This window comes from Carassius gibelio, chromosome B10 (genome assembly GCF_023724105.1).
Source record: "Carassius gibelio isolate Cgi1373 ecotype wild population from Czech Republic chromosome B10, carGib1.2-hapl.c, whole genome shotgun sequence".
Lineage (NCBI taxonomy): Eukaryota > Metazoa > Chordata > Actinopteri > Cypriniformes > Cyprinidae > Carassius > Carassius gibelio.
Window position 1 is genome coordinate 9,539,137 of NC_068405.1, and position 18,511 is coordinate 9,557,647.

Below are 18,511 nucleotides of genomic sequence, written 5' to 3' on the forward strand. Positions count from 1 at the left end.
CCATTGACCGAAGGCGAAGGAAAAAAATCCGGGACCTAGGAGGGCTGGAGCATGTTGGAGCAGAGCATTTCCCACCAGATCTTGCATTTCTCCGTCAAAAACGAACCGAGCTTGTGTTACGCCAAGTGAAAGAAATGGAAGAGGCTGATGAAAACATGATGCCATGCCTGAAACCATACAAAAATGGCTTACTCTACAAAACAAGAATGTGGGCCAAAAATAAGATAGAAAACACACTGGAGAATTATGTTGCATATCAAGAGGAAGAAGCAGCTAGACAGAGGGAAGATCCAGGCTTTGATTCTGAGGGCTCAGATGAGCTACAGTATTCCATTGGCTCTGAGGAGGAGTTGGAGGAAATGTCCTCTTTAGCTAAGGCGCTCAGGGCTGAGGAGAGGAAAAATTATAGCCACTATGGATATTTCTCAACATATGGTAGCCAAACTGAGAGGCTTCAAGGTTACCGTGATAAGAAGAATGGAAAAGGTAAAATTGGTGGATGGGCTCCAGAGGTCATGCTGTCTCCTGTTGAGGAACCTAGTGATGAATATGTTGATCCTATAGATGAGCTGCAGTGCCTGGTTGAAACTGTATCAGAATATCTAGCTGAAAAAGAAGAGGAAATCAGTAAATATGGATCTTTACCCAAGTCTAACAAATCAAGGCTGTCATCTCAGGGTAGTGCAAAAACTGAATCCGTTGGAGAAGAGCAAGGTATCACCTCTAAGGAAGTGAAAGATAAACCCATAGATGCCAAAGAAAGAAATTCAAGTGGTACTTCTGACCATGGAGTGGCAGGGATGAAGAATGCCATGAGTTCATTGTTTAGCTCTTTAACAGATAAAGTTGTATCAAGCTCAAAACAAGTGGACTTGAAGTATGTTGAACAATCAGAGAATCCAAGTTATGTTCCTGTTAGTTCTGGTATATCAAAATTGTTTTCCTTCATTCCGAAGTCTGCAAATCCCACACCAGTAGCGGTAGTATCCCCTACTCAGGATCCTCAGTGTGATAGGAAGTTTTCAGTGCCACATAATTTGCCTTTCCAGCCATCTGATGCTAAATTGCAAAAGGTGGACCACTCAACTCAACCAATCAGAAATGACCCCAACAAATACAGTGTTGTCACATCTCACAATGAGACATCGTCTTCTCTGAATTCAGTATTGGGAGAGGGGAACAATTTAACTGGAGATAGTGTTGTGAATGGAACAGCCAAAAGTTTTACTTTTGATGTGGGGAAAATGCAGCCAGGTGATCATTCCAGAGCTTCCAATTGCAATACGAAACTCCATACAATGCCAGATGCATATAAAGTTGATGATGGTGAAAAAACTAAAGCTTTTAAAAATATCTCCGATGATATGAATAGTGAAAAGACACACACTGGGCCTATAACACAAAAAGATGCTGAAGAATCAGGATTTTTCAGTCCTTTTAAGAAATCTCTCAGTTCATTAATCTCACCTGGACCTCCAGTGCCTCCTCAGACTCAAACACAGACAGTGTTTCCTGTTTTCAGATCAGCAGAAGACATTAGGGTAGATAAACTTTCAGGCCAGTCCTCCCTCACAAAACAAGCTTTTGTCTCTTCTGACAATTTATCTGCCCCACCACATCCAAAAGCAGCAGGAGGGCTGTTTTCTGGATTATTTAAGCTTGCATCTGGTGAGGATTCAAGTACATCAAAAAGTATGCCACAAAACTTGGTTAAGACGGATCAAACTCTTAATGCCCCAAACAAAATTATAGGTGTAATTCCATCTTCGGTTCATGACAATGCAAAATCAACAATTCCGAACCATAAAGAACCTGAGGCAACTGTTAAGGGGAACACAGAAACAGGTTGGTTTTCTTCTCTTTTTAAGATGGCACCAACTGAAGATCTGCAGCCTGTTACTCCACATGCCCAAAGGCCTAATATTCAGAACTCTCCACTTTCTCCAGCATCAAATCAAAATGTACCCAGAATGCAACATCAGAATCCATCTTCGGCTAAAGAACAAATGCAATTTAGGCACCAACATCCTGGTCCAACTGAAGTCCCTCATGATACAGAGCAAAAAGCATCTCAACATGAACGTCAGGGCCTGTTCTCTGGTTTGTTTAAATCAGTTGTGTCTGATGATGCACCAGTTGCCCAAGCATCTACTAATCAACCACACCATGGAGGCTTACTCTCAGGAATCATGAAATTTGCTTCTACAGGTGATATGACCACAGGTACTCAACTCAATCAGTCACAACAAAAGAGTCACTCTGCTCAAATAATAAATCAACAAACCCAACCTCACACCCAACAAAGTGTACCTAAACCTCTTCTCCCAGTGCCATTAAATGTTTCCTCCACAGAAAATAGCCTCCAACAAAAAGACTTTCAGCATCCATCAACAACTGCAAGTGCACCACCTCAACAGGGAAGTATTTTATCTGGCCTTTTTAGATTTGCCACCACTAACAATGTTTCAGACACTGAAACAAAAATCTCCCAGGACCAACACAAATCATCAAGTACAAGTGCCTCTCAAGATCCTTTAGAGCTTAATGCTGAGAGACAGAGTTGCAACCTTCTTCAGCAGTCCAGAGTCCAAAATAAGCAATCAGACCAACATCTGAAAGGCATATTAGATGGCTCTAGACAAAGTGTATCCCATCAAGGACCTTCTCAACAAGATGGCATTCTGTCTGGACTTTTCAAGTTTTCCTCCTCAGAAGTTTCTGTCCCTCAATCAACTCAACAAATACAGGCATCTAACAATCAGTCCACTCCGCTTCAGCCAAAAAAAATTGTGATTGGACAAAGCCAACCATCTCAAGAACGAAAACCCCAGTCAGGTGGTCTCTTCGCTGCCTTTCTCAAAACAACCTCCACTGAGTCAAAGGAACTAAATACACCACCTGTTACACAGGAGAGCAAGGAACATTCTTGTCTGCAGCAGTCCGCTATGACAAATCAAAGTTCTCCTGTAGCCAGGCAAGATACATCCTCTCAATCAGGAATGTTGTCTGGTCTTTTCAACAAACTCACATCCTCATTTGAAGATGTATCTCCAAACAGCCAGAATTCATTTCAATCGAAAAAGGAGCAGCAACACATACCAACAGAGATTTCCACTCATCAAGGTCAATTGAATAGAAAGCTACCTCAAATACCTCCTCAGAATCGACATACAGTACAAAACCAAAAGCCCTTTACTCAACAAGGTTTCTTATCTGGAATATTAACCAGGAATACAACGGAGATTTCCTCTGCCAAACCAGAGAATGTGGTTATGGAAGGATCACATTTGAAGTTCAATTCTTTAGGACTGCTGAAACACAAGGTATCTGACACAAATAATTTGCCAAACACCTGTGACACAGAGAGCCTTGATTTGAGGACTCCAGCAAGTTATGCTCGGTCACAACAAAACCGTGCTGCATACACATCTAATAGCACCAGTAATATACCCCTCTTATATAGCTCACAAAACTTTTTGCTCTCAAGCCAAATAAGAAACGAGTCATATAGCACTGAAAATCTTAGTAGCCTCTCTCTTGGTTACCCATCTCAAGCGGTAATGTCACAGGAATATTTAAGGCAGAGTTATCCATCCTTACATGGTGTATCTGATCAATATGTCTACCCACAAGTCTCTTCTTCATATGAATTGGGACTTAGTCCCAATGATGAACAGTCATGGATCCAAGAATCTATATTGTGGCAACAGCTGAATGATCAGTCATTAGGCACCTATCCTGATGGACATGGAAATTTAGCTAGTGATCAAATCCACAAATCTTCTCAGTGTCTGAATAAGATCGACATGGATGTTAATCAACAATATTGTCCTACTCAGCCATGGATGAGTTTGCACACTTACCAAGGAGAGAGCAATATTCAACCAGAGTACTCCAAATATATTCCCCATAGTTCAATGGGACCGAGATTGTGGAATAGCCACAACAGTTTGGATGTTATTAGTAGTCAGGAATTTGAGGGTGTATTGAATTTGAGCATTAAGAATAATGCTAAATTAGGAAAGTGGCACTCATTTAGTGCAGATAGTTGTCACAGTCTAAACAGTATTTCATATCATGAGGGATATTATGAGGAAACACCTCCACATCTGTCTTATTCCGCTAATGGACAGGTTCTATATCAAGGCACATCAGAAATTTGCAGTCAACCTGGGAATAATGGAAGCTATATTAATGTAGCTACATCTCCCAATCCATGGAATTACTCCTCAACAAGCAACACTGATATGGAGGAACATGTGTATCTTGAGGAGTCCGAGTGGTATCAGCAATGGCTTTCACTTTTGGACCAAGGGATGTGGTGGCCAGCAGATGATGGAGATTGTGGATATTTTGTCTACACTGATTATGAGTACATTTACGCTCTACTGACAGATGTGTCTGGGCAGTATGTCTATGCATGTGCTCCAGAACAAGACTGGGGAAATACAGGGGATTTATATCCTAATGCCTGGCTGTATAATGAGATGGTTAAAGTTTGTGGTTTTAAGATTCCTCTCTACAATGAAGATGAGCTCCTTTGGATTCCAGGGCAAGACCAAAGTGAAGCTGAACTTCTGACCGCACCACTTGACTTGTCGGCAGCCTATAGAAAAGGTAACCAAATCATGAATCTGAACCTAGAGTGTTTCTCTTGGATGTTTGAGGATTCTATTCTTAATCAAAGACAGCAAGCTCTGGATTTTTCCACTTATCAGTTTAACAAGGTTAAGATGGATACAAAACAACAGCTCCAAAATAATTTTGGGTACGGGAATCCTTGTCAGGAAGCTGTTGACCTCTCATATCATGGTGCCAACCACAACAATACAAATCTCAATAGCAGAGGAATAAAAGAACTGCTATCCCAGAAGGTTTCCATTTCATTTGGTGCTACCTCAACCACAAATTCACCTACCATGGGTGTCTACAGCTGCTATCAGCCTCAACAGAGGCGACGTTCATTCACTGGTGTGCAAGTAAAGCATATAGATGATGTTTCAGATGAGGAGTGGAGAAAGAGAGTACAGCCTGGAGAGGAGCAGCCCAATCAACCCATTAAGAAAATATCCTCATTTCTATCCTCAATTGTTGGCAAAAGTTCAGATTCAGAATCAACCAAAAATATAACTGTCTCAAGGACGCCTAATGTCAAAGATGCTCCATACAAAGGACAAATTCAAAGCAAATTTACTAAAGCCTCTGAAACCCGACTTGGTGATCAGCAAGCCAAAAACATAATCTCAACAGGTTTTCAAAGTCTTAAATCAAAAATCATAAAGGATGACTCCTCCTGTGCAACAACTCAGTCAGAGAGCACAAATCACTTGGCATCCAAACCAATTTCAACAGTGTCATCTCCAACACAGTCACCAGCTTCCACAACTCCTCAAGGTGCGTCCACTTTAAGCTCTTCTCAGAAACCCAAATTGGCAAGACAAGCCACAATGTCCCAACAGTCCTCTGTTCCTTTAACATCTGTTGGTTCTACTACTTCAATTTCAAGACACTTCTCAAGTGCAACCTCACAATCGACTTCTCCAGAAGTTTCTCAGCCAGTAGATACACATGGTGGAAAGCCATCTGAGCAGTCTGGTGGGTTTTTAACCTTTTTCAAGACTGCAGTGGGGATAGAAGAGGTAAAGTCGGATCCCTCTAAATCTACTTTGTCATCTAGACAACCAGAGAAAAATGGATCTGCTTCTGCTGGAACAACAAATCAAGACAAAACAAGACAAAGCCTTTTTGGGTCAATAGGTGATATTTTTAACATAGAAAGTCCTTCACAACCAAAGACAAATCTGCAACATTCTCCCTCACACCTGCAATCAACTAGCGTACTAAATTATGTGAACAAAGATTGCTGCCAAACAAAAACAATGCCTAAAGGAATTCAGAAACAACAAACAGTAAGTCCCTCTGGACAAGGCAGTCATTCAGAATTACCTAGTGTATCACAGTCATTTCAAGAAAGGAGTGTCTCATCATCTCAGATATTTTCCCCTGAAGCTAACAAGGTGCCAATGCCAGGGAGATCTCAAACTATGCCACCAACTGGGGAGACAAAACCAGATGCCCCCTCCAAGCAATCTGGTGGCTTGTTTGGTTTCTCTGTTGGGGATATGTTCTCTGGGGCCACAGCCTCTAAAGAAGAAGGTAAAGGGCTGCTGTCCATATTTGGTGGTTCCAGTCAACAACAAGCTCCATCTCAATCTGGATCTGCCTCTCCTCAAGAAAAAATTGATGGTGCATCTGCAAAAGAGCCACTAGGCAAAAACATCCTGACTTTGTTTGGAGGTTCCAGTATTCAACAGACTTCACCACCAACTGGATCCTCAAGTCAAACACACACACCAGGATCTGCTCCTCTCAAAGAAACTCAAGGTCTGAATTTATTTTCTGTGTTCAGTGGCACTAGTACACAGCAGTCTTCAACACAACCTGATTCTTGTAATCAGAAACAAACACCAGGCTCTATTCCTCCAAAGGAAACATCAGCTATGGGGTTACTCTCCATGATAAGTGGTTCTGGTACTCAGCAGACTTCACCTGGATCTGGAACTGATCCACCAAAAGATCCACCAGTAACAGGATTGCTATCTATGTTCAGTAGCCCTAATCAACATCAGACTTCACAACCACACTCTACCACACAGCCTGCACACCAAGGAAATGGACAACAAAAAGAGCCCCTGGGGAAAAGTTTATTTTCTATGTTTGGTGGTTCAGGGCAACAATCTTCACAGCAGACAGGATCAATTTTTGGTGGTATATTAGGTGGATCTTCAAGCTCTACTGAGAGTCCAGCAAAAGGTTTGTTCTCCATGTTTGGAGCACAAAGCCCACAACCACCAACTACCAGAGTTCCAGGCACTGTCTCTACTAATGAGCAGACAGTTAAACGTACTTATTTGTTGGATGGGTCTAACTCCCAACAAACTCCACCACAGTCTGTCTCTTCTTCTACAAAAGGAGCTACCCTTTCAAAGGAACCACTTAAAGACAGTCCAGCAAAGGGTTTAATTTTGGACTCTGGAATAGCCAGTCACCCAACAGCATTACAGAAAGGCTTGACTCCTGAGTCTGTTGTCCCTTCAAATGAGCCATCAGTAAATGAAATACCCTCCTTGTTTAGTGCACCTAGCTCTCAGGAATACCCACAACAACCTGATTCAGTGTCAACTTCTATTTCCCTTGATAGTAAAGAGTCAAAGGAGTCTCAAGGTAAAGACTTGATCACTGGACAAATTCCACAGCCAGGTTCTTCTCAACCAACCTCACTTCTAAGTGGATTGCTATCAAATGAAACCCCTGGTAATGGTCTTTTGGCAAACCTTGCTGGGGCTATAATTCAGCCAAGCGAGACACCAGTTACACCAAGCTGTGATCCAACTGTATCGGCACCAAAAATCCCACAAGAAGTATTGACAACTGTTGTTGGTAGATTTGCATCTTCTGAAACTAGCCAGATACCAGCACACCAGAAGGATTCCTCTGCTCAGGGTGTAGTACCACCAAAAGAGGGAGCGACCTCAGGCTTGTTGTCAATGTTTTCAGGGTCAGGTTCTCAAAATGCTCCTTCTCAATCTGGATCTATTCTAGGTGGGATTTTCCCGGGTGCCTCAGGATCAAAGGAAATTCCTGGCAAGAATCTGTTTTCTATGTTTTCTGGGCCAAGTTCACAGCCCAGTGCAAGTAATGCAGGGCCTACACTTGAAAGTAACAGTCCAGGTTCTTCTACCTTCAATGAGTTTCCAGGAAAAGGTTTATTTTCTGTATTTGGCGGATCAAGTCCACAACAGACCAATCCTCAGTCTTCTTCACTATTAGGAGGTCTTCTATCTGGAGTTGCTTCTAAAGATGCTCCTGGAAAAAATCTTCTTTCCATGTTCAGTGGGCCTAATTCAACACCTTCAACTAGTAAAACAGGACCAAAATCCGAACCATCTGAAACTGAGGGGCTGTTGAAGGTTGCATCATTTTTCTCTCGAGGGGATGCCACTGAGGATAATAAATCAAAGACGGTGGGCTTTAGCCTGTCAAATTTGGGCTTCATGGAGGAAAATAAATCAGGACCACAGAATAATGATTCCAAGCATTCTATTTCTTTGGGCGAGCAACAAAAAACAGCAGCCTCCATGGCCCCAGTCTCTGCTGGTATTGCTGGCAAAATCTCAGATCACATTGTTGAGACAGATGCTGCTAAGGGGAGTAAGCTAGATGTTACAGTAAATAATTCTAGTATGCATGGAGATGCTTTATCAAAGGATGTTGATTCTAACTCACAGCAGAGTACAAAAACAGAAGTCCAGATTACAGATCACCAAACTGAGTTTATAAAACAGACTGATTCAACAGAGCCCATTGCTTCTGTCTCTGAAGGACTTCAACATCATGAACAACAAAAATCTGTCATAGACTCATCAGCTGAAGCAGTCAGTGGGTTTATGTCTAAACTCTTTACTGGTGCCAGTTCAGCAAAAGGTTCATCAGCAAGTCCCTTTTCACAAACAACCACAGAAAAAAACTCACTCTTTGGCTTTCCAAGTAGCTTGCCCATGGAATCTATGAAAAATGACCTTTTCGGTATGTTTAAATCACCAGAAGCACCCAAAGCAGCTGACATGGGACCATATATTACCTCTACTCCTCAGTCAGTCCAAGATCAGAATGCACATAATGATTCACTGTCATCTTCTGGGGATGTTACATTGTCTGGAGACAAAGATGAAAAAGATAAAGTAGAAACCCTTTTACCCATTAAACAAATGTCTGCTAATGATACTTTGAGTAATTCAGCTTCCAGCTGCCATCAAGGTGAAACAATTGTTAAGGAGCCTTATGACAGTGACGTAATACATGAGAAAACTATTGTCATTGTTTCTGAACCTGAAGCAAAGGATACAGACAAATCATTATCTGCAATAGACATTAGTTCAAAAGTGGCTCAAAGCCCTCCATCAACAGAAACTTCTCAGTCTATATTTGGAATGTCAAGTTTAACGGCACCTAAGTTGGGTTTCATGGCTGGAGCTGCAGATGCTGGGAAGTCTTTTGGATCTTTCTTTTCTTCACCCTCAGTACCAAACACAGAAAGTGGCAAGCTTCTTTCTGGGCTTAAGTCTTTTTCAGCAGGGCTGTTTCAGGAGGAGAAGTCAAAAGAAGAAACATCAGCATCTTTATTTGGAACAAAATTGGGTTTTCCATGGCAGAAAGTAACTCCAGAACCTCCTAAGCAACAAAGAACTCCAGTTGTTACAACCCAGCCTAAAGCTCAAAAGAATGAAGTTCACATTTTGAATAGTACTACTGCTGAAATAGGGCATGATGATTTTAAGTCAAAGGAAGAAAATTGTGAAATCAAACACCCTGTTGATGTTAAACAACAAATGGTTGCTAATTCTGAAGTCCAAAATAAAGAATTTGTTGTCCCAGAAAATGACACAGATAAACCCCAACTCAGTTTATCCACTCCTGATCCTCCTCTTCTAAAAGAATCGAAAATCCATATCCAGACCCCACCCTCTACAGATGACTCTTCAGGATTACAGCAGGAAAAGAAGAACCTTTTGATTCCAAAAAGGCTAGTAGCAGCATAATAAATGGTTTCATAAACCATTTATGTTGCACTGAGTTTACATGCACAGTAATTATTCTATCAAAAAATACAAATTAAAAAGTAAATAAATTTGTTTTTCATGTTGTTCATGCACCAATTTCTGCCTTTGATCTCTGTAATGAACTAATTATTTGAATAGGACTTCTAGTAGTGCTCACGCATATCTGCTGAAGACCATATGTGCTGTTTTTTTATAGGTAGGGTTGGGAATCGTTGGAAATTTTCTGGTTCTGCCTAATGGCTCTGGTTTCATTATTAAAATCATATAAAAAAAAAAAATAGTGGTAAGGAAAAATGTGCAAAACTCAATGCTCAATACTGTTTATTACTTACTGTCAACTTAATTTAAAGGTTGGCAATGTCAAAATTCAACATATATTACACTATACAGATCTTCATAAGTAGGGTTGGGTACACTGCAGTTAAAACGGTTCCAATTCTGGTTCCATTTAAATTAACTATTATTTTATATATATATATATATATATATATATACAGTATTGTTCAAAATAATAGCAGTACAATGTGACTAACCAGAATAATCAAGGTTTTTAGTATATTTTTTATTGCTACGTGGCAAACAAGTTACCAGTAGGTTCAGTAGATTGTCAGAAAACAAACAAGACCCAGCATTCATGATATGCACGCTCTTAAGGCTGTGCAATTGGGCAATTAGTTGAAAGGGGTGTGTTCAAAAAAATAGCAGTGTCTACCTTTGACTGTACAAACTCAAAACTATTTTGTACAAACATTTTTTTTTTCTGGGATTTAGCAATCCTGTGAATCACTAAACTAATATTTAGTTGTATGACCACAGTTTTTTAAAACTGCTTGACATCTGTGTGGCATGGAGTCAACCAACTTGTGGCACCTCTCAGCTGTTATTCCACTCCATGATTCTTTAACAACATTCCACAATTCATACACATTTCTTGGTTTTGCTTCAGAAACAGCATTTTTGATATCACCCCACAAGTTCTCAATTGGATTAAGGTCTGGAGATTGGGCTGGCCACTCCATAACATTAATTTTGTTGGTTTGGAACCAAGACTTTGCCCGTTTACTAGTGTGTTTTGGGTCATTGTCTTGTTGAAACAACCATTTCAAGGGCATGTCCTCTTCAGCATAGGGCAACATGACCTCTTCAAGTATTTTAACATATGCAAACTGATCCATGATCCCTGGTATGCGATAAATAGGCCCAACACCATAGTAGGAGAAACATGCCCATATCATGATGCTTGCACCTCCATGCTTCACTGTCTTCACTGTGTACTGTGGCTTGAATTCAGAGTTTGGGGGTCGTCTCACAAACTGCCTGTGGCCCTTGGACCCAAAAAGAACAATTTTACTCTCATCAGTCCACAAAATGTTCCTCCATTTCTCTTTAGGCCAGTTGATGTGTTCTTTGGCAAATTGTAACCTCTTCTGCACATGCCTTTTTTTTAACAGAGGGACTTTGCGGGGGATTCTTGAAAATAGATTAGCTTCACACAGACGTCTTCTAACTGTCACAGTACTTACAGGTAACTCCAGACTGTCTTTGATCATCCTGGAGGTGATCATTGGCTGAGCCTTTGCCATTCTGGTTATTCTTCTATCCATTTTGATGGTTGTCTTCCGTTTTCTTCCACGTCTCTCTGGTTTTGCTCTCCATTGTAAGGCATTGGAGATCATTTTAGCTGAACAGCCTATCATTTTTTGCACCTCTTTATAGGTTTTCCCCTCTCTAATCAACTTTTTAATCAAAGTACGCTGTTCTTCTGAACAATGTCTTGAACGACCCATTTTCCTCAGCTTTCAAATGCATGTTCAACAAGTGTTGGCTTCATCCTTAAATAGGGGCCACCTGATTCACACCTGTTTCTTCACAAAATTGATGACTTCAGTGATTGAATGCCACACTGCTATTTTTTTGAACACACCCCTTTCAACTAATTCAACTAATTGCCCAATTGCACAGCCTTAAGAGCGTGCATATCATGAATGCTGGGTCTCATTTGTTTTCTGAGAATCTACTGAACCTACTGGTAACTTGTTTGCCACGTAGCAATAAAAAAATATACGAAAAACCTTGATTATTCTGGTTAGTCACATTGTACTGCTATTATTTTGAACAATACTGTATATATATATATATATATATATATATATATATATATATATATATATATATATATATATATATTTTACTTTCATTGAATGTAGTGTTGCTGGAAGGTAGTAAGTAATGTTGAGTAATGCTAGTCCATCAATCAGCACATGCTTCAAAGTTAATATTTTTTTACAATATCATTAACATTTTGCTTTTCAAGCAGGAATAAGTTGGGCTAAGGGCTAAGACACTTTTTCATTTCCCTAAATTAATGAAATATAAACTGTTATACTTAGAACCATGTATACACACACTCAATAAAGCCCCTATTTTACAAATAATAATGCAGTCAGGAGATGGTGTGATGCAATGAGTGGTTTCCAAATTTTTCAACCTGTACACTAAATGATCTTACCCTCAAACATGCATAACAATAGCAGTCTATTTATTTAGTGGTCCAAGCTGAAGTCAGTATGAATATTAATGACATATGGGATAAATATAATCTAATTTAGTGGCGGCAGGTGCTGTGTCTAAACCAAGTTACGCAGTTATCAAAGGAATGAGGGCACGTTCAGACATGGAAAACGATGCATTCGGCAGTTAAAGACACGACACAACGCATCTGCGGAGTGCACGTTGTTGGAAACAAGAGCCAGGGTGGCATTTCTGTTATTTGGTTTGTGACATCCTTTACGGGAAACACTGGTGCAAGGCTGCTCACAGCGCTTGGTCACGTGCTGCACCAGAACCGTTGTCAGAACCAAAACTTAGAAATTACTCAGTTCTGGTCCTTAAAGAAAAAACTTGAAACTTGAAAAAACTTGAAAAAACAGAGCTCTTAATAAGAACCATACTCTTAATAAGTATGCCATCTGAAATATTCAAATTCAAATTCAAAATTAAGGGGCTAATTTTAATCATATCTCAATATGCAGAATAAGAATATTAATGTGCATGTAAACACACTCATTAACTTTAGTTTTAGCGTTAGTTTACGAAAATGGTGGCTTTCCCAATGTGTGATTTGTTTCTTCTCAGTGCTATGTGGTTTTTGTATAGTAACTGTGCTTTGGTTCCTTGTAACTTTGTATTTCCTCTAGCTGTGTGTAGCATTTACAGTGTTTCTTAATTGGAGACTGGTTAAAATGTAGTTTTAAAAATATTAGTTACTGAAACTCACTTGCTGCCATCTTTCTTTTGTTTCTTTTCTTTTCAACAACACTAGTCCTGTGGACTCCAGTCGTTTTGGATCTTCAGGGAACCTCAGCCAAGCTAGTTCCCAGCTCAGTGAGACTGGTCAAGAGAGTGCTGCTTGTTCAGAGTTAGAGGAGTCCTACCATTCCTACCATAGTACCGGCTATCAACCATCCAGAAATGGGCATCACCCTACCAATGAACAAACCTCCTGGGGGGAAGATGAAGGATTGAAATCCTCCCAAGAAAATGGAAAGGGTATAAGCTGCACCATAAGAAAGGAAGCGGTTTCTCAAGTGGACAAAATGCCTAATAAAACTCTCAAAGGGTAAAGATATTGTGTTGGCTTATGGTGGTTTTCCAGTGCACATTTGGTACAGTATAATGACTATTCAATAGCATGAATTAATTTTCATACAATGTTTTATTTTTCTAGCTTCAGGGACGATGGAATGCCTTTGCCATTCTCTCCATCCAGATTGCGCTGGCTTAAGGCAATCAACAAAGTGAGAGTTCAACTTAAGGAGGTATAGTAGGGAGCTCATACCATCCATCTCCTTTGTCTATTCCTTTTTCAGTTGTTCCAGTTTCACACTTGAAATCAAACACTACCCACATTTTTTCCCTATAAACCTGCACTAGTTATCAGCATCTTATCAATCAAAATTATCATTTGAATTTGATCTGCTTACCTTAATTGCTTTCTAGGAGGCAAGTATGAATTGCACAACCCCATTCAGCTCATTCATGAACATCTGTTTTGGATTGGTTGAGTTTCAACATTTAAGATTTAAACTTGTGAAATGTACATTCTTGAGACTATGTTCTTGTGGAAAAAGTATTGGTTTGTTGGTTGGTTGCAACTTGAAGATATTAAATTCATGAGTGCAATTAATGTGGTGATATACTACTTTGGTATTTTATCGGCTAGGCAAGGCATGCTGGATTCTCAGCCTAGACCTAACAGCCTCAATCTGCAGGGGCCAAGGTCAGGCTCTGAAGAGTTGCTGTTGATATCGCTGATAAAGTCTCAGGGAGTAATTACGCATTGAGCGGCAGGGAGCTAGAGATAGCATACGTCTTGAAGAGTATTTAATGACTAGTTAAAAGAAATTGGGCTTGACTTTTAAAGTTCACAAAGTAAAGTACATAGCTATTGTTTATGCCTAATTATCAAAGTGGAATGTGGAATGTTAAAGATGTGAATACAGTATGTGGATTTAAAATAACAATTTTAAAGGAAAAATAACAATAAAAGGCCAGAATGAAGTTTTTTCCATCAATCATTTTAAAAACCGGATCCTAAAATATTATACATTATTACAAATAATTTATTTAATGCATGCACACACACATTTTTTTTATTTTATATTTTAATTGATTTACCTAAATTATACTTTTTTTATTAAGTGTTCAATAATATAAATTATCATAATATAGATTTATTTTCCTTTTTGTTCATTGTTCTGTTGTTGTTTTTTTCTATATTTTTGCCCTATGTTACTCCTCTTTTTTTCACTCTCTCTCTCTCTTTTCTCTCATCTTGACAGCCAGTAATTAGCTATGCTGTTGTCCCCCTTCGTTTCTTTCATTTGACTGCACAAAATTGAGTGTGTGAGCCACTAGAAATAAATTAACATTGCAGGCACTTATGTGGCTTGATCACCTCGCATTGAGTCTTAATAAATCCAAATTAATAGTGTCACCAAATCATAATGGCAGATCAGATTAGTTCAAGCTTAGATTGCTTTGGATAGAAAGTGCCCGCTTAAGAATTTGTGTTACAGAATGTCTATTTTTTTTTATGTATAATGTGTACAGGTGGAGTAATTTATTCTGATAGCCTAACGTCCCTCATGCTAATTAAGTGGTCTCACATACGGCGCTCTTCATTGAAGCTCCATTATAGTGATTGCTGCTTGAGGCTTGTGGTGGATACTTATGTAAAAGCTGCTAAATTAATACAGTGGAGACAATGGGTGTGGTTTAACACACTGCTTAGCTCCATGCATTTTTGTGTGGAGAAGGATGTAAGAAATTATTCGAGTTAACCTTATTCTTATAAACATCTACACTGAAGTAGTTTACAGGCTCCGGTATGCTGCTATATCTTACAAGCATAAATCAAACACAGACAAGACATTTCATATAGATTTCCATATTTCTCCAGCCTTAAAGGTGTAATAAGATTTGGCTAACCTCCTAAATGGCCCTATCATATTTAGTATTGTTTAAAATTATCTTTTATTATTATTATTATTCAGATTGTGTACCATATCATTTTTTATTTATAGTGGATTGTTAAGCAGTATTATAACATTCCTGTCATTTGGTTAATTGATTGTACATTATTTCTGCCTGTGAAATATTTCTGACTGTGAAAATGAAAGGGGATAAAGTGCATTGTAACATGCACATGTTTACTAGGAGGCAGGCACATAGCAATGCCGATAAGAGAGTATGGGGAAATAGAGGAGAGATGGAATGCTGGCATTTTGACAATTCCAGATTAGCTTTGTGCTGGAATACATTGCCAGAGGACACCGTGAATAAGAGTGAGAGAGTGAGGGAGAGAGAGAGAGCGAAGAGGATGTTTGAGGCAGAGATGCTCCTCTGTGACCGTGTCACTCTAGCCTAGACTGGAACCCACTCAACTGTGCCGATGTCTGTGTGTGGAGAGGGTTGTGTCTGCTTCTTTGTTCAAGATGTGTTGGATTGCCCCAAGTAGCCGATTGGATAAGTCCTTGCAGAACAAGTGTGTTGATTAGGTCAAACATTTAAGATCCAGTAGCTGTTTTATATGCAGGTGGTTTGGATGTTGAATCTTCAAAGTGAAACTTGATTTTTTTTTTTTTAAATTTTTCTTCTGAAGGTAAGTTTTATACTTTTTGTGTACTTTTTCAGTCTTGTGATGATGATTCGTATGAAATTTGTCAAGGAATGTCGAGGGCATTTTTCATCTGAAAATCGATTTTGGACGAAAATGATTTATTCCTTTAATGGAACGTTTCTCTAATTTATGAGGTTCATCTAAAATGTTGAATGCATGATGGTGTTTTATAAACTAAAGGTGGATATTTATTGTAATTTAATTATTGTTAACCATGTTGTTCAGTTTTCAGCTCGTTTAAGTCTTAAAATATAGATTTGAGTCCTTTTAAATAGTGATCACAGACACCAAACACCAGGATTAATAGAAAGTATTTTTTATAAAAATATTGTTAAATATATATATAAAAATAAATAAATAAAAAATTGGCTCATTCTTTTTTGACTGCAGATAAAAAATAAAGTAGACAGGGTAGAGCACCTGCTTTGGGATAATTTTGTCCTATTATGAAATATTACCAGCTGTTTTATATTTTAATTTTTTCAAATGTAATTTATTTCTATGATGCAAAGTAAATTTTCAGAATCATTACTCAGTGTCACATGATCTTTTAGAAATCACTCTAATATGCTGATTTGCTGTTCAATTACTGTCCATTATTAATTGATGCCCAGTCTTTAACAGTATTTGATGTTGTTGTTATCATCAACACTAAAAACATTTTTACAGTGAGACATTTTTTATAGGATTCTTTAAATAGAAAGTTTAAAAAACAGCTTTTTAAATACCAGTCTCTTCTAAAATCAATTGGATGTATCCTTGCGGAATACATTTTTTTTTTATTTCTTCTTACCCTAGACTTTTAAATGTATCATGGATACCACAAAATAAAAAGCAGCACAACTGTTCTCAACATTGATAATTATAATAAATGTTTCTTGAGCAGCAAAGCGTCATGTGACACTGAAGATGATGCTGAAATTACTGATGCTGAAAATTCAGCTTTGCATCACTGGAATCATAGATTTTACAAGAAACTGTTATTTTAAATTGTAATAATATTTCACAGAATTACTGTTATTATTTATTTTTATAACCAAATAATTTGCAGCTTTGGTGAACATTTAAAAAATCATAATTATTCCAAACGTTTGACCGGTAGTCTATATATTCTTGCAGTTATGACAAATTCTAGACTGTGTCAGTCAGATAAATTATTCATTTTTAAGGGAAGGCAGCAGAATTTACAAATCAATATTTCACACTGGCTCAAAACATTCTGAATTTAATAAAACTTATATATGACTTGGCCTATGTAAATCAGGAGCACCACTACTAGTGAGAGCTGATTAACCTGAGAAGTAGCGGAGTAGTGAGCAGATAGTTTCGTATTAGAAATTATGAGGCATATCTGTCTCTTGGTTTTTAATTGCAAATTAGGCAACAATCTGAAATATTTTGATACCTGAGCTATCAGCGGAATAAATGTCACAGAAATTGGTTCACAATCTCATCTAATTCCAGCAAGTTTAACCAGGCCTTTTTAGTCACATATCAGTAATGGCTTCATTGGTCCTTCAAAGAGTGTCTCATTATTGGTTTCTGCCAACTGTGCTCTTATCATGTGAACACAAAATTCAACCGTTTGGGAGATGTTGGACGGAGGTTAAACCTATAATGGGAATATTTAAATGTGACTTTGAAATTCAGAGTATTTAATACAAAACTTTATGGTAAGTTACTGCAACAGGGGACATTAAATGTTAATTATATACAAAATTAGAGCACACTGATTGTCGAATTTTAACTTGAGCTGTTTTAACTTCAAGTAATTAAAATATATCTCAAAGTGCTCCGTTTGAAAGTATGTCATTTCCTGTATTAAATGGTAAGTAAAAAATCCATCATAAAATGTGCTGTCCCTGACATTTATTTTAGCCTATTGGAGACACGTGGCAGCCAGCCAAAATGTGCCCTTGAAAGCCGCCAACCTAAACGCTCAATGTTGAAGTCACAGTAAAGATCATGTTGGCCATTAAATGCTTTTGGAGAATAACACGAGGACAGTATCTGAATTTCAATGACTGCCTTATTGCTAACACATATTACAGGAAATAGTGTATTTACACATCTGCATTATTATTGGATATAAAGGATCTCAGAAAATTGTTGATAATAGACTTGAAACATTGTGAACTACAAGACAATAATCATGTCCCAACATTATCTACTCATTATTACGTCAATATCTAATTGTCATAATTATTTATATTTCAACCTCTATTTCAGTGTAAATCAGTATTTGTTTAAAATAATTGAATGTGGTAAAAGAGTGTCTCTAAATAAATGAAAGTGAAAAGCCTCGAGTGTACAGATGAGACTAGCTTACATTTTGTCCTGACAGGCAGGAAATAGGGTGAAGCTGCTATTAGACCCAGCAGGTTCTGATTAACAATCATGATGCACAGTGAATACAGCTGGCCTGTCACCCTCCGTGTGCTGTAACTGTTACTGTTAGAAGAGCTGACAGGCAAGAAGATAATATGTTGTGTTCTATGTGGAATATGCCCCACCAGTTTGGCAAAGTCTGGACCTGAATTGTTTCTACAACTGAATGCTTAATATGAGCTGAGTGCTTTCCTTTATGGGGAAGTCATGGCTCGTGTGAACTCGTGTGAGTTCGAGTCTCGGGGTGGCAGGAATTGTAGATGGGGTGCTCTCTCCACCCTCAATACCGTGACTGAGGTGCCCTTGAGCAAGGCATCGAACC

The 18,511-nt window shown here is 38.6% G+C and overlaps 1 protein-coding gene across 3 annotated transcripts in view; it reads left to right on the top strand.

Moving 5' to 3' along the window:
• The window catches only part of LOC127966700 (protein unc-13 homolog B), an 86,287-nt gene that overhangs the window by 34,089 nt on the left and 33,687 nt on the right, over nucleotides 1–18,511 (top strand). For all 3 annotated transcript variants that reach the window (XM_052567882.1, XM_052567883.1, XM_052567884.1), the window contains exons 9-10: nucleotides 12,943–13,239; nucleotides 13,348–13,438. In XM_052567882.1, coding sequence (XP_052423842.1) covers nucleotides 12,943–13,239; nucleotides 13,348–13,438 — 388 coding nt within the window. The remainder of the gene's footprint in view (nucleotides 1–12,942; nucleotides 13,240–13,347; nucleotides 13,439–18,511) is intronic.